Source organism: Hylaeus volcanicus, chromosome 3 (assembly GCF_026283585.1).
Source record: "Hylaeus volcanicus isolate JK05 chromosome 3, UHH_iyHylVolc1.0_haploid, whole genome shotgun sequence".
Lineage (NCBI taxonomy): Eukaryota > Metazoa > Arthropoda > Insecta > Hymenoptera > Colletidae > Hylaeus > Hylaeus volcanicus.
Window position 1 is genome coordinate 22,219,091 of NC_071978.1, and position 17,129 is coordinate 22,236,219.

General features: G+C 35.5%; 2 protein-coding genes and 1 long non-coding RNA gene across 8 annotated transcripts in view; 1 reads left to right on the forward strand and 2 right to left on the reverse strand.

The window, feature by feature from the left end:
* Window positions 1-6: 6 nt before the first annotated feature.
* LOC128873838 (polynucleotide 5'-hydroxyl-kinase NOL9) lies at window positions 7-3,946 on the reverse strand. The gene is made up of 7 exons (XM_054117739.1): window positions 3,410-3,946; window positions 3,064-3,287; window positions 1,304-2,901; window positions 1,036-1,235; window positions 908-958; window positions 629-819; window positions 7-527 (listed from the first exon to the last, which is right to left on the reverse strand). Exons 1-7 carry the CDS (start codon window positions 3,469-3,471, stop codon window positions 286-288), a joined length of 2,568 nt encoding a protein of 855 aa, XP_053973714.1. The 5' UTR covers window positions 3,472-3,946; the 3' UTR covers window positions 7-285.
* Window positions 3,947-4,811: 865 nt separating this feature from the next.
* LOC128874083 (trehalase-like) overlaps window positions 4,812-17,129 on the forward strand; it is a 60,266-nt gene continuing 47,948 nt past the window's right edge. The window contains exons 1-14 of one of the 5 annotated variants that reach the window (XM_054118365.1): window positions 4,812-5,154; window positions 5,532-5,617; window positions 5,688-5,966; window positions 6,048-6,189; window positions 6,276-6,725; window positions 6,793-6,994; window positions 7,078-7,844; window positions 8,051-8,098; window positions 8,311-8,495; window positions 8,591-8,793; window positions 9,389-9,436; window positions 9,701-9,887; window positions 9,972-11,555; window positions 14,585-14,720. In XM_054118365.1, coding sequence (XP_053974340.1) covers window positions 5,057-5,154; window positions 5,532-5,617; window positions 5,688-5,966; window positions 6,048-6,189; window positions 6,276-6,725; window positions 6,793-6,994; window positions 7,078-7,844; window positions 8,051-8,098; window positions 8,311-8,495; window positions 8,591-8,793; window positions 9,389-9,436; window positions 9,701-9,887; window positions 9,972-10,051 — 2,775 coding nt within the window. In that variant the 5' untranslated portion in view covers window positions 4,812-5,056 and the 3' untranslated portion in view covers window positions 10,052-11,555; window positions 14,585-14,720. Of the gene's footprint in view, window positions 5,155-5,531; window positions 5,618-5,687; window positions 5,967-6,047; window positions 6,190-6,275; window positions 6,726-6,792; window positions 6,995-7,077; window positions 7,845-8,050; window positions 8,099-8,310; window positions 8,496-8,590; window positions 8,794-9,388; window positions 9,437-9,700; window positions 9,888-9,971; window positions 11,556-14,584; window positions 14,721-17,129 lie in introns of those variants that run through there. The other 4 variants (XM_054118367.1, XM_054118366.1, XM_054118369.1 and 1 more) reach the window with 4 other exon arrangements.
* On the reverse strand, window positions 8,804-14,578 carry LOC128874084 (uncharacterized). 2 transcript variants are annotated; one of them, XR_008456560.1, is made up of 4 exons: window positions 14,389-14,578; window positions 13,808-13,896; window positions 11,652-13,703; window positions 8,804-9,547 (listed from the first exon to the last, which is right to left on the reverse strand). It is a non-coding gene; the product is annotated as an uncharacterized LOC128874084 (long non-coding RNA). The 2 variants fall into 2 exon arrangements; XR_008456559.1 differs by lacking the exon at window positions 13,808-13,896 and having other exon boundaries at window positions 11,652-11,846.

Below are 17,129 nucleotides of genomic sequence, written 5' to 3' on the forward strand. Positions count from 1 at the left end.
TCGTACATTTTGTACACTTTCTTCATTCATTATAAAAGCCAAAATAAAATGAAAAATAAAATGAAAAAGTTTGATACGAATTTGTTTCTTTATTTTCTTTCAAGCGCGGGCAATATTTTACACACGCGTCAAAAATATCGTACATTTTGTACAGTTTCTTCTTTCATTATAAAAACCAAAATAAAATGAAAAATAAAAAATGACATTATAAATGGTTTCCCCCGAAAAATACAACTCGGTATATACAACTCCTACCGATACAAACAATGGTCTTCGAGGTACTCGTTAAGAATTACTTTGAGCTTGCTGGGGTCTCATACGGAAGTATCCTCTACGAGGCTCTCGACTGGTTGGCAAAACGTTATTGCCACCAGTGTAAGGAGCGTTCCTGTGCTGATTTAACTGCAACAATGTAACGGGTACTGGAATGCATCCTGCCAAACAATTCACGTGCTGCATCATGGAAGGTGATAATGGCGTATTTATGTATACTTCCTCTCGTTCCGTGTCAATTCCCCTCACGATTCCTGTTATTACGAAACAATACAAATGAACAACCAAAATGAGCAAGTTAGTATTATCATGTTATTTAATCAACTAATTTTTAATAAGAATGAACGAAACTCACCAAAACCGTAACATGTGCAAAGAGGCAGTCTGGTCAATACTCGCAGACCAGACGTGCATTCGATCTCTCGTGATTCATCTACCCCGTCGATTCCGCACAGAGCTACTATGTTACCGTTCACTACGTTCAAAACATGTGTTGGCGGCGCGGTGGTTCGTGGAAGCGAAATAAACAACGAGGAAAAAGACGTCCTGTAATTAAGAAAATTTAACTGTAATTAAGTACGTTGCATTATCGAGTATACATCGAATTTGGCATAAAGAAAACGGAAATACTAACACGTATGGCACAGCTTCGGTAATGTCTAAAGATGCCGTATCGTAACACGACCTAGACAAGTCATACTCGTGTAAATAAAAATAAACATTAGTAAATATAGGTTAGAGTTTGATGTTATTGTGCCTTACATAGAAATTACAGGAGTCCGAATAATCTCGCTTAAATAAGAGATCATCACGAGTTCTCGCTGCTGATACGGCTCTAAATTCTGACTCTCATTTCCCGCAGCATTTTTACGTTCAGCCTGAGAACGAACCACACATAACTCATGGTCGCACGGTTGACTACTGTCGACGATATTCGTAGTCCAAGACGCCCGCAAAAGTTCCTACGAAGACGGTTCCTTGATCGACCATTCGTGAATCAATTACGAAAAGGGTAAACGCGGTTATTTACCTGTTTATTCACAACCTGTTTTTTCAAGTAGTCAGGATAGTTATTCTTTGACTTGTCGGACATGATCTGTACCACTAGAAACGGTCGAATCAATTTTATGGTGAACAAAATGATGTCCCATCCGATACCTTGACAGAAACCCATCGTGTTAACGACGATAGGTAAACGCGACAGAATAGGACAACTTAACAATTTGTCCATCAATACTTTGATCCCCTCGATGTATCGCGTTATGCAACGCGACACATTGACATCGCCAATGTACAGCTGGAAAGCCGGGCTACTTAAATGTGTAAAGTTTGGTCCCATTAGCGGTTGCTCTATCAAACTGTAAGATATGCAGCCTGGCGGTGTAGATTCCGTTTGGCCAGGATCTACGTCCACTAGAACCACCATTTTGGAAACAGGTAACAAACTGTTTATCAAGTAACGCGTGGCAGTGGACTTCCCAACGTTTTTTCCACCAGCGATTAAGGTGCACGACCATTCCTTCGCGTGCCAACGATTCAACATTTTCTCGCTAACATCTTGCGTCATGCGTTTGTCGATGACCAATTCTTTGAAAGCAGATCCGTCAACGTAAAGATTCGATTGCAGTATCATCTCGGCTCTCTTTGGATCGGTCCAACCCTGATAGGGCACATATCTTATTTTTGGAAATAGTTTTAATGGATAAAAAACGTTCAAGAACTTGGTCAATTTATTTTCTAAATTCGTCAAGAGGATGACCGCTGTACCAGGTTGAAGTTTATCTATGTCGTCGACCAATTTGTTCTTCGTGCCTCGAATGATACCTTCAGCGGTAACGGTCGTCCAAATATCTGGCTCGTTATCTGGTGAAAATTTCTGACTGGTTTCGATCGAAACGCTACTGTATCCTTTTGGAGAGTAAATTTCAATTGGTTTGGACTCCCTGGTGATCACGCATCCATAAGCTTCCACCGCTCCGTACAGGACTTTTAAAACTAGTTTACCAGTGAAACAGAATCGAGATTTCTCTGGCATAACGACGACGACTTTGTCTTTTAAAGAATAAAATCGCGGCTGGCACTGATCATCGAGAATACTATTCCTGTTCTTTGTGATAGTTGCAGATGGAGTTTTCACTTCTAATATACTGCTGTTTCTATTTATAGTATCAAAGTTGCTAAGGCATTTTTCGAATGTGAGAGTCGTTTCACTGGAGTTCCACTCAGAAGCAAAATCATTGAGATTTATATCGTCTGACTGTGTCTTGTTTTTTCGTTGTCTATGATTATTTTTTAATGGTGATGTTCGTCTGGTATCATTCCCTGAACTAGAAGAAATATCGTTTGGATTTACCGATTCCCCGACAATAATACGAGCTTCACTCTTTCTGGAGCCAGTACTTTGTGATTTTGAAAGCTTATAATGGCAAGTAGTATTTTCCACTTTTGCTTTTTGGTTCTGTCTAAGTATTTCTGGTATGCTTAGGGACGACAGCGATTCTAAAAGTGTTTCAACTATCACAGGTGAACCTAAGTTTCTTTGATGCTGTGTAATATCATACTGCTTGTGGTCTCTGTCTCTTGCACTTTTGGAGTCATCATTCTGCTCTACAGAAAGGCCCATAGAATCTGAAATTTAAGCAACTTCTTTCCATAACAGTGATCTCTACTTGAACAAAGGTACTATACCATATTTTATCCTCAACCTGCAAATAGCGTACGATGTATACCCCAAAAGATGGTCAACAATAATTTCAAAGGGTCTACTAATAAAGCTTCCATGTTTCTTACGTTGTGTTTTAGTGCTAGATCCTTTAACAATAGTGTACGTGTTTTTCTTCCTTCTGTTTACAAGACGCTCCGAAGCTGGTTGTTTATCATGTAAAGATGCACTTGATGGAGCACCCTGAACTCGTTTGGTTTTTGAAGATGAAGAATTCATATTTAAACATTTAAGGACCGACTTCCTCTTTCCTCGAACGAGCCTGTTTTTGCTTTTATACTGGGGTAATCGCCTGAATTAAATATTACACTCGTTTAACAACATTGATAGCACCTTATGATAGATTGTTATCGATATTTCATCGATTTAAGATAAGGTTATCAAGAAACGTGCTAACGTTCAATGGTTACTCACGCTTTGGTTTGTTTTGTACTGCCTTTATAATTTTTTACTTTGGTTTTCCCTGTTTGCGTCATTTTTTGTTATCTTTGTGTTATGTAAACCAAGGTTATGGATTAGGAATGGTTTATACTTTTAAAGGACTATTCGTAGTAAGTTAACCTCGAAATTCATGCGAACGAATACATATTATACAAAGTTTTTAAACACAAATTACACGTGTTTCGTTGGGTTTGAATTTTTTTGTTGAAGCGAAATACACGTAATAAATATGTTTCATGAGAAGATCAAATAGAGTGTAAACATAATTTGTCATGCGACCAAAATTTCATTGGTTCGTTATGTGAACAATTTCTGGACAAGGGATCCAATGTACTTTAGTCAATTATTCTTTATTTCTTATACATGCATAATTAATACGATTCTTCGATTTATAATACCACAATATACCATTTCAATATATTGTTTAAACATTTATCTGCTTTTATATATGTATCCTGCTTTATAAGTTCAGATAATCCCTATTTGCTACAAACGTAACGTAAGCATACTTTCTCTAAAAGTAGCTTTAATTTAAATGAAATAATACATGTAGAAAATAATAAAATGATAAGAGCATGTGTAAATATGTCGAATTTATTATTATATATCCATACATAATAGTTTAATTAACATATAAGGCTACACCTGCGATTCATGGACACAAAATCAGTATCGCCATCTAGCGGTGAGTATCGAACTAATTTTTCGAAGGTATATATATATGTATATATATATGTATACATATTATTACATATATATATGACACCTATTAACCCTCTAATACCTCATATTCCTTATAATTAACTTGAAATAAAATTAAATAATAAGTGTATGAAATAATAAAATGGTTAATGCATGTGTAATAATGTCAAATTTATCATTTTTTTAAATATTTTATTTGATAATGGCTTTAATACCAGTGGCGCCATCGGTGGCGAAACGCTCAAGTTTTTAGTGAAAAAAGTTCTCATAGTTTTTGTAAGATGGCGTCACTGATGCCCTTAATCAATTATTCTTTATTTTTCATAAATGCATAGTTAATACAACTCCTTGCTTTCTAATACTACAATATATTAGTTAATTAGTTCAATTTATAATTTTTATGAATAATTTCTTACTGCAGCAATAATTATCGACCCTTTTAGATAGTGGCGTCATCTAGCAGCAGTAGTGGGAACAATTTTTTACTACAAACTTAGGCGTTTTCCTACCGATGGCGCCACTGGTACATATTAATACCGGAACGCGCCCTAAACTTGCCGAGAAAGAGGGCAAATTGGTGGACAGTGCTGTCCTTGTTGTACTTGTGCCTTCTAAAAATGAAGTAAATGACGAAATGCCTCTTTCCAGATCACAATGCAACAGTTTGACGTCAAAGTATTAGTATAGTCCAACAAGCAGATCAATGAAATTTTCTCACAAATCAAATAATCGTGTAATTAGAGCTCATCCAGTCGTTGGATGACCCATATGGGAAAAATGAAAACGCAACCTTAATGTAATTTGCGAAGGGAACGATGGAGGTGACTCTTTAGCGACGCATCGCGGCTACTATAGTTACCATCTAATGTTAATAACACGGTGTCACGGTATTGTATTCAACGTTAATAACCACGAAAAATGGAGTTACCAGTTACGTATTGTTTGTGTGGCCGTTCTTACGATTCCGAACAATTTATGATACAATGTGACGTCTGCAAGGAGTGGTATCACGGGGGGTAAGATTTTGAAAATTTGTCAATTCGATACGTTGATACGAACGCTATGGTTGGATTATGCTTCCCCGAATCGTATACAAACATTCCCTCGGATTCGTTTTTCGAAGAACTTTCAGGCAATTCGAACGTGATCCCATAGTCCCGTTTCTGTAATTCCTTGTTTGCGAATAATATTTGGAAACTAGCTTGCGTAGAAGAGAAAACTGTTTTGTTGATATTAACATAACCTATTCCTAATCCACAAGTACTTGCGTTTTGTTACCCTGATATTTTAATTGATCATGTAGTGATCATAAGTGAATATAAGGATTGAAATAAATACTTACCTGTACATGTACAATAATACATGTCAATGTAAGTTTCGTTTTTTTTTTTAGATGTGTATCGGTGAAGGAGTATATGTCCATAGATCTTGATAAATATCATTGTCCACGTTGTGAAGCCATGTGTGGGCCTTCACTTAGTGAGTGCTTGAATATATTAATACTATATTATTTGGTATGAATTTGAAATAATGGATTATCATTTTTCAGTGAAAGCAAGGTTGAATTGGCATAGACATGATTATTCGGAATCTGATGCAGACACAAAACCAGTGCAAACTGGTACACCAGTATTTATAAGGGAATTAAAGTCTAGACACTTTCCAAAAGCTGATGAAATAGTTAAACATGTCAGAGGACAACAGTTAACTCTCCAGTATTTACAAACCAATGGATTCGAAAGTCCAATTATTATTGATGGAAAGGATGGGCTTGATATGGTTGTTCCCCCTCCAAATTTCAGTGTTTATGACATAGAAAGTTACATAGGTATGAATAGTATTACAAACACTGCTCATTGTATTGTATGTTAGAAATTCATAAAAAATTAATTTGGTCCTTTCATTGTAGGTGGAGATCGAGATATGGACGTAATCGATGTTACAAGACAAAGTAATATAAGAATGAAATTAAGAGACTTTGTCGAATATTACAACTCCCCTTGCAGGACAAGGGTTCTTAATGTGATTAGTCTTGAATTTTCAAACACTGGGTATATCAATGTTCATTGCCTTGCCACATATTGGCTTTAAATATTTCTAGCAAGTATATGTATAATTTGACAAATAAACGTTGCAGTCTTTCACCAATGGTCGAAGCACCATACATCGCGCGTAAACTCGACTGGGTCAATTCAGTTTGGCCGCGCGATTGGTCCGAGGATAGTGACATAAAACGTCCTGAAGTACAAAAATATTGCCTAATGGGGGTCAAAGACAGTTTCACAGATTTCCATATCGATTTCGGTGGCACGTCCGTGTGGTACCATGTGCTGCGCGGAGAAAAAGTATTCTATTTGATCAGGCCCACGTCCGCGAACATGCAGTTGTATCAACACTGGATGTGTAGTTCCACCCAGAGCGAAACTTTTTTTGGCGATCAGGCCGACGCGTGCTACAAGTGTGTTATCAAACAAGGACAAACCATGATGATTCCAACAGGGTGGATACACGCTGTGTTAACTCCGATCGATTCGTTAGTTTTTGGCGGGAACTTTGTACATAGTCTCAACATTCCGATGCAAATACAGTGAGTATGTAAAAACTTGCTGAAAAGGTCGATTCGACTATCATCACTTAATCTCGATACGTTACAGAATATATGAATTAGAAAAAAAAATGAAGACCCCCGCGAAATTTCAGTATCCTGGTTTCGAAACAATCAATTGGTTCGCGGCAAAGAAATTGCTGAAAGAACTGAAAGAATTAAATAACGAGGGAAAGAAATGTCCAGCGTATCTTTTACAGGGGGTCAAAGCATTACTCAGTATTTTGAAACAGTGGAACACAGACAAAGACGTAAGTTCGTTTTTTCCAACGGCTGGAGCCATTGTATTGTAAATTGTATTCCACGGACAGTCCAGAGGTTATTTCTATTTCAGTACAATATGATCAGCAGAGGTCAAATACCAGAAACCATAAGTAGTCAGAAATTATTGAAAGACTTTAGTAAAGAAATACGTCACGCGGAACGATACTTGATATCTCTGAATCCTCCAAAGCCAGAACGAGAGAGTAAGCGTAAGAAAAAGAAACCGTTGAACAAAGACTTCGTGGACTATGACGTTGCCGATAGAATGGCCGATAATCCGTTCAAAACAATGTTGAAAGAAACAAATAAAGTGGAAGCCACGATTAGCGAATCACTGCCGTCCGGTCGACCACCGTTAAAGTTGACTTTACCAAAGCCCATCATGTATCCGTACGTGAAAACACTAACTCCGAAATTGGAAGAAAAAAGTAGTTCACCTGCTGTTAAGCGAACATCGAAGCCAGGGAAACAGAGTCCAACCGTAATCAGATTTAAGCTCGGCAACAACGAAGTCGTGAGGAGTACGCACGACAATATAAATGTATATAACAATTTAAGTTCGGATCATCCCCTAGGAACGACGAAAGAATTAACGTGGAAGCAAACTTCCATATATGATTTTCACGACGGTAGTAACGAGAGTGATTACGGTCGATTCACGATAGACGAATCACCGAAACGAAAACGAACGCCCAAGGCTAATACTCAAAAGCGATTGAAACACGATTACGATGGGGATGTTGATGTTTTGAGCGACGTGCCGAAAAATGGTATCGAAGAACTATTGAAAGCCTCGGCTTACACTTTAGGAAACGGTGCTCAAAGGTTGGACGTTACGTACGTATACTGATCGTTAAGACGTTTCAAGAAAGAACACCAATTTCATCCGACTATCTCATGTGTTTACGAAGTTATTAACCATTTCTTATGGCGTGTCAGAAAAATCTTAATCTCTGATTATTGCTATGTAAATGCTATGCAAACGAAAATATTCTTTGAAATTAATAAAATTACCCACGTAATACAAAGTTAATTCATTTTAGGTCTACCGTGATTCCACAGTATGGTCAGCCTATGCCACCACCTACCGGGTAAGAATATTAAGAAATGGTACTCTAATGCAAAATATACTCGCTGATGCATGTTTAACGTTGATTTACTTTTGCATTAGCAACTTTACTTTCCTTTCGTAGTTCTTTACCGTCGTAATAACGTTATGGAAGTGTAATTTGGTTTTCTTAGTGTAGCACTGTTGCGTTTTACGTTTTTGGTGTCCTAGTATTTATAAATTGAAAACGACCAGTTCTGGCAGGGCATCTCCATCGACACGGGAAGCGATCGCGGGGATGTTGTCATTCAGCGAGCAATGCTATTCCACCACGTCGAATAGTCCTTCGAAATCTACGAAAACCACGAAAACGCAGCCCGACGACGACGACGATCAATCAATAGAAAACATTGATAAGGTTCATCAGGACGACGACTTCAGTATGTAAAGACGCAAAAGGATTGTTCCTTTGAATGAATGTAATCAAGTATTAGTTAAGTAGAATGTAATTACTATCGCGTAATTTCGGATGCAGTTTACCCAACTTTAGACGCGTCGGACGACGAGGACTATATATTTAAATCTAAATCGAAGAGTCAAATAGATGAGGCGTGGAATCCAAAAGCCAGAGTTGGACCACTCTTGCCAAAGACGAATCGTCCAGCTCGGGAAGGTGTGAAGAAAACATCCGTCGAAAAAGGACTCGAAGCAGCCGCAGCGAAACGTGCTAAACAATCGGTAAGCAAACTTCGTTCGATATTTTTCTTTAGATTGAATACGCTGTCCAACGCGAATTTTCTTTTGTAACATCCTTTGGACCATATTTGAAACGAGAACTCTGTAAGGATTACCCAGTGAATGTTGCAAAATAAAATTCGTATTAGGTTGACCCGAAAGTTTCTTTCGCGAGTTGCACTCAATTATTTTATGTGATCGTGTTTATATAAATAGACAATCTAATTTCATAGATATTCATGTTGTAACAGTAATGAAGCAAAATGAATCGTGCACAATTCAGTAATGTAACATAAAACATAAAATATTGTGCATGTATTACTTATTAATAAAGCGAAAGAAACTTTTGGGACAATCTAATACAAAAGAGTGTTATCGCACTATGTTGTGTTCATTAGTTAAGTATGTGATCAGAGAATAAATTTAATACCATTATGTAACCTAAATCATATTTATTTGAGTTAAAGTTCATAATGCATACGAATAATATAGGTACACCTCCTCGTAACACAACTTAATTCATTTTGATACTGTATACGCCATCTTATGTTCATATTCATCTTGATTTCCATGGTTCTTGCATACTCGTATTGCGTAGGATGATTATCTGGATAACAACACGGATAAGGGCTCCAAGAAGAAATTGGTAGGCATTATTACAGCTTTACCATTCGTTTTTGCCGCGTCCATTTCAAAGACACGAATAATGTCATTTAGTTTTATTGCGATTTCATGATATTGTTGACAGTGGGAGGACCTTATATTTAACGAAATTCATGTTACCTAATTATATTACTGTTCATCTCATTAATATTGTTTGAAAACTACGTGTTATCACTATCGTGTTTTTTTTATTTCGCTATACGATAGTAGTAGTGAAACTAACACACACTTATTTACGATACGACAGAGTACAACAAAAAGGACATATAATAAAAGAAAACCGAAGTGTCCACCCGTGACTTCAGCAGGTGGTGCATCGACCACATCTTCAGAAAACGCTGTTAAAACAACAACAATAGGATTTGGTTCGATATTGACTAGCCCTAACAGGCTAAAAGACGTTAAAGCAAAACTGGCGGCCCCGGTTCCAGTTGGTAACGTATCTTTGACCCAATTTATTTCTCGAGCATAATTTTGTGTAAGTTTTCCAAGTATCGTAATCGTTGTTGAATTTTTAGAACGAAAACCAAAGAAAGGGATGAAAACAGCTAAACAACGCTTGGGGAAAATTTTAAAGATTCACAAAATGATGCACTAGGTAGTAAACAAATACGCAGCAACAATAAGCTAAACATCACGTCATTTTCTTCATTTGTGTATAAAAACCATATAATAGGTGTACATTGCTATGTAAATATACCTTACTCGTTAAGGTAACGTACCTATCTTAAGACTCTAGTTTTACAGATTACGATCGCTTTTTTAAACAAAATATTTATATTTATTATCGTATTATTTAAATTTAAGACGATATTTAGTACGTTTTGATACTTGACTACTTCAGGAAGGCGTTATTTATGTTCTAACGAACAGTTACTGAAGGTTTTTCTAAATGGCACCATTTGATTTTAACAATTCAGTTAATGGTAATTTGAATGAACAAATCTTACGATCAAGAAATGTAAAGAGGCTGTAATGTATTAAATCTCTCTTAATTGACTGTTCAATGGCTATGATCAATTTCGTATGTCACAATAATTACACAACAATTGGCCAAAGGAACTTTTTACCCGATCGTATTTTCATAATTTCGATAATTCATGTTCACTCGTATCACGAGATTAAAAGAAATTATTTTCATTATCATGCACAGTAATGTTTAGATTATAACACATTTTATAATATAGTTTCATTTCTTTCTATTTCCATAAATAACATATGTAACATTCTTTTATATCCATCTACTACATTGTAATTGATCATACAGGAAGGAGGAAAAAAAAACAATGCAAAAATCACACTCACACAATTTCTTTGTTATTACAATACAATGTCGTAATATGCATTGAAACAAACTTTTTCTACTTTATAAGACGCAATCATTAATTTTCAAACGAAAATAATTGTGGGACTGGTATAGTATTGATAATCGTTAGTTTTTATATACTTATCCAACACGCAGCGAGAGTAATATAACTGATTGTTAGATAATTTTTGAACATTATTGTGAAATACGTATTTTTCTTGCAAATAAAGACTCCAAGTATCGATATAATTTTCTAACTCTAAATATGAATGAAATGTTTATCTGTTTCAAATGTTCGCGGTAGGTGGAAAGGGTAAGGCGGTTCATACGCATGCGTCAGTTGCGAAGTCACTAAACCTCATCAGTAACAGTATTCAATGGAACCTCGACTGATGCAGTCGCTCGCGTCAAATTGTTTATTTATCCGTCGTGTTTTCGCGAGTACGTCGTCAATAAATTTTAATCAGTAGTGTCATTCGTGGATTCATCATACACGGAAATAAATTTAAACCTCTATTGTTCGATTTAAATTAAAATTATCTGTGTTCAACCCTTGTGCCAAACTTCCATGTTTTTTTTTTTCGAAAGATTGTTTAGAATTCGTCGTATCATCGATACGTAACATAAGTGCATACGCATACATGCACACATAGTGCACGGTAATCGTGAAACATTAGAGAATCGATAGGAAAAACAAAATTGTGATGTGTGATAATACCGACTGACATTTTAATTACTCCTTCGCGACCGCGTGGAATATTCAAGAACGCCAGCGTGTGTATTTGACGTTTACGAGGTAAGCAAAACATGTACATTTTTTAACATTTACACTTACATAAAAATGCATGATTACCGAAATCTACAGGTTTATCTAAAAAAAAAAAAAACTTACCAATTTTCGGTATTCCAAAGTAAAGTGCAGCCACATTTTATGTTACAGTAATTCGAAATTTAGACTTCAATTCTTTCTAACACGTTTGCATCGGAAATACCTTCGTTGATAGAGTATACAAGGGTGGACAAAATATACCGAGGTGGATATTGACTTTCACTTCTGCAGTAATAATGTTTCTATATAGAAGTAAACCTGCAAGATTTTATTCGTTTCTTTTTCGTATCCAAAGAAATGCCTATTCAATTTAGCTTTTACTCTTAGCAATTACTCTTAAACAATAAAATTGAATATCGAAATTCCATTGCATTCACGTAATTCGACTAACGCGGAAAGGTTTCGAAGGAATTAGCCGCGTATGTAGAAAACTTACTATACCGCTTTGAGTTTAAAATAGAGACGTCAGAACTGTGTGTGCCTTTTAGCAGCATGTTTAAAATTAAACTACGCGCGATGATGATTCGAATACACAAATCACTATCGTGTTTTTACTTAAACTAAATACTATTTGATCAGACTTAACCCTTTATTGCATGACACATGATGCAATCGAGGTTTAAGTGTGCGTGATATGGTAAATATGTATTATCGGATTATAGTGTAGAGGAGTTTCTTCGTGAAAAGCTTATGAATAGAAAATGATTGTACAAAAGCAAGATAGTGCAGTAGTTCGTGTACGTATATATCGAAGGTTTTTTACCCTTTGTTGGTAATTCATTCCAAGAATAGTGCGAGTGCAGTATAATACATTCTGTACACAGTTCAAGGTGCTTTTTATTATGACTAAAGTTACGCATAATCAGCAATACTTAACCGCTTTATCACGAGGAACTTTGTTTAATTTTAAGTGTACGAAATTGTACACTGAGAAATATCTTTAACCTTTTCACTGCTCAATTAATCGATAGTAGGAAATAAATATTCATAAAATACAAAAAGTATATGCTCTTATTATTATCTTTATAATTGCTACACTGTATCAATTTCATAATGGGCTATGCCCGTATATATTGGAATAAATAAATAAATAAATAAATAAATAAATCTTTAACTTGAGTTTCTAAAATAATATCGCTACCGGTGCTCGCTTATAACGCTGTAATTAAAAGGTTGAGACAACCGCCAACTATTTCGATACATATACGTATACGTACATTTTCAGCATACACGATTTCGTAAATTTATCATCATGCAATGTCCGGACAAAGTCATCGAATTGGTACGTCTGCTGTATCGTAACTGCTTCGAGTTGGTTTGAAGCAATAACGATGTACATAGATGTGTAAGGAGAAAACTAAAATACAATGACGAGGATAAAGTGTTTCTCTCAAAATTTATATAAAGTTACATAACAATATTATTGCAGAAATTATTACCGAGCAAGGTATTTTAAAAATAGACTTTCCTCGGTTTTAAACCAGGAAGCTTGTTAACAGTTTTATCAAGCTTCAGTTTATCAGTTTGTATGGAAAATTACACTGATATGAAAATCATGTTTTCTTAGCTTATTACAAAAAAATTGGTCTCTTCCGGTTTTTTCGTTGAATTATGGAAACTTGGGATAGGTGTGTTACTAACTAATGTTAAAAACTTAACATAGAAACATCTTGCAACGAACAATCGATCGTGTCTCGAAAATCGTTCGATGTTATTCAAGGTTAAGGTTAGCCTCGATTAAGCTTAAAATCTCGTGTTATATTTTTAATTTACGATGCATGATAGTTATCTGGTAACGATGCTGAACAAAGGTGTATCAGATAGGGGAAATGTGATCTTTGAACAGCACCGTTTATGCACAGGTGTGATTACAGTTAAACGACATCAGATTCTCAACAATTTAGTAAGCGCAATGTTTGAAACTATCCATCAATGTAAACAAAAACGTTCCATCGTATTTCCCCATATAAAACGATTCTCTGATGTCGAATATAAACATAATCTCTAGTTGGAGCAACCGTAAACAAGAGATGGGCAAAATTTGTATTAAGATAAACATTTCAAATAACAAATAAAAGACATGGTTACTTTTATGCATTTACGATGAATATGAATCTGAAAAATATATACCAAATGAAATATTAATATATATAAAGTGTATACTATATCCGTTTTATACGTTGTATAATTATCTACTACTTCAATAAAATTTTGCTCACCTCTGATGTAAATGCACGACCCAACTCTGGGACAAGACACTGATGAACAAAGGTGTATCAGATAGGGGAAATGTGATCTTTGAACAGCCCTGTTTATGCACAGGTGTGATTATAGTTAAACGACATCAGATTCTCAACAATTTAGTAAGCGCAACGTTTGAAACTATCCATCAATGTAAACACAAACATTTCCTCATATTTCCCCATATACAAAACGATTCTCTGACGCGAATATAAACATAATCTCTAGTTTGAGCAACCGTAAACAAAAGATGGGCAAAATTCGTATTAAGATAAACATTTCAAATAACGAATAAAAGACGGCTAATTTTATGCATTTACGATGAATATGAATCTGAAAAATATATACCAAATGAAATATTCATATGTATAAAGTGTATACTATATCCATTTTATATGTTGTATAATTAGCACACATCGTAAATGCATAAAATATGCACTCTCGAAATTATATAAACAGACACTGATCCGTGTGATTGTTGAATCAAATAAATATCGTTAATAAATCACTACACTATGTCTTCATTTGTTATCTATTGCTTCAATAAAATTTTGCTCACCTCTGATGTAAATGCACGACCCAACTGTGAGACAAGACAATCCTAATTCAACCTGGTGTCAGTCGAAGGTTAAGTACGAAGCAGTCGAAGTCGATTGAGTCGAATAAATACGTATTGATCCGTTTTTATCGGTGAAAATATGTAATTAGAATTAGAGACAATGACTTACAGGTACGTTTAACTGTCTATTGTCTAGTGATGCTGGTTGTTTGGCAAAGAGCTCGCCGTTGCCTGAGTTGCAGCGGGCAACGCACCAACCAAGGCTACCAACCGCGCCGCCATCATGGATCATTCGATGATAGACTCAAACGATATCAACTCGTAGGAAACGGGTAAGTTCTCATAATTCGTTACTTGTACACGTGCGAGAATAGATCCATCGATATCGATCGTTAATCTCAACTTTCATGCTATAAATTTCATTCTATCGTTTTCATTAGTATTATTATCGATAGAGTTTTGAAAACTAGTTGGATCGGAAAGGCTTACTATCCTTACTAAAGAATTACTTCGAAAAGATTAGAGATAGATGGCGCTTATCCGTCAATTTGATATTGTAGAATTTCCAGATGATATTTCATACCGCTATCGTACATTGTAAAACATTATTTGATTGTAGATTGTCGTTTTTATTGAACAAATGACGAATCAAAAGATCTCTTATTCGTTATGCGAAATTTTATATTATCTAGAATTTGGCCCATCTCTGCGACAGACTGTACGTTGGTGCTACCTAGCGGTTGTTTTTCGAACTTCGCAAATACCTTATGGGCAGTAAATTGTAAACACTGGAAAATATGTAAACATCTATCTCAGAATTACTTTAAGACACCGTACCAAACGTACTCGTGCAACATAAATTCACTTGCACGATATAGTCTGATTGTTCATTAGTTTTTACACTGGGAACCTCGTTTACATTCAACTCATTTTTATGTTAACATTCATGGCGAAATCAAGGGCAAACTCTATCCATATTTAGCCATATTTAATGCAAGCCGATTGAAGGGTTAAATTAAAATTCATTAAGTTCGCAGGAAATTTTGCAAACTTTGAATGATACTGATATTGTCAAAATAAAAAATAATGAATATAATTACATGTCAATGGATCGTTACAATCCATTGAAGGATTAATTCAATCGGAGTTTTCGATGTTTATTAATTATGAAATGGCAAACAAACGAACGCCATTACGAGAATAACTTCTCTTATCGGTTGGTCCCGAGTTCATTGCACGTAAGTGTTTAGTATGGCACTTTAAATCAGTCGGATGCCAGTGCTAGTAAATCACACTTTACGTTATTACGTTCGTGAGTGTATGTGCACGTTCCAACGCGTTCGTACACGCGCGACCATAAGCGCGTTAGGGAACATTGTGTCAACGCACTTAGAGGAGGGGAGGGGGACTCAAGTAATCCTCCACTCTCGTTGACCCAGCCAATTGATCGAATCGTTTAATCGTGGAAAAATTTCGCCACACACGAAATCGTTGACGCAAAACACCGACTTTGCGAGGTCACTTCAATAATAAATATACATAAAACATAATTTACCCACAAATCAAACAAAAATATTTGCTATTTTCTTGTCAGTCTCCCCCTCGGTATGTAATTATCTACAATAATAATGCAATATTGGCTGTCTGTACTCAGGACAGTGCCTAATTAGTATTTTGGCGATTAACCTCATTTTTAATGACGATTGATCTCAGTTGATCTATGCCTAAGCATTTATTGCAACAATTAGTGACATCTGTCACAGGGCATTACAAGCAGTTCGGCAGTAACACAAGATCGCGGTTGATAAAAGATTTCACTCTCAAAAAAGTATGATCACCGCAATTGAACTCTAAACAACTCGAGGCACGCGAAGTACATTCTTTATACCTAGAGAGAATGATCGAGGATCGAGAGGGTTAAATACACGAATATAGGTTATGATTGATCATACAGCATCGCAGCATACATACATAATTCGGTAATTGTTCCAGTGACAAATGGCTACACAAAGAAACCAATGTTGAGAGATAATTCAGTTAATGGTCGTTGCGACAATGAACTACTTAGATTATTCGAGGATTTTTTAACTTAGCACAGATTAGAAAAATATCGAGACTTTGTTACGTCAGAAATGCTGATTCGAATTCCTATTCTTTTGGAAATTTCTGTATCTTAAACTGCGGATCTTCATGGATTTATGGAAAATTTGAATGTGCAAGAATCTAGAAAATGCAAACAATATGCAGGAATATAAAAGAGATTGAAAGTAAAGTTCATGTTATAATATTTGCAGAATAAAATAAATTCCTATTTAGGTTCAATTTTTGTAGGCACGTTCGCGAAGATTTTATTTTGCGTAAAGATCCGCGGTCTGGTCATAAGAATCGTACAAATACTTATTGCTTCTATACTTTTATCCACTTTTCCCATTCTTTTTTTGTTAATTTCACAAATTATATTAACTAGCAAATGTTGTTTGGACTACGTCTATCTTAGAGATTTCCGAGAATATATAAAATATCATTGATCATAAACAAAGAAGTTAAGAAACTACAACTTCACACAAATTTTTGGGAGAAATTGATCGGTGTACGAATACATTCTACACCCACTGTATGTATATTATCGTTGATATTTTGTAATATGATACTGTCTGTTTATAATAACATCCAGTCGTTCTTTACGACATTAAAGTAAAGATTGAAATCCAAATGAAACAAAAAACCATTGAGAAAATTAC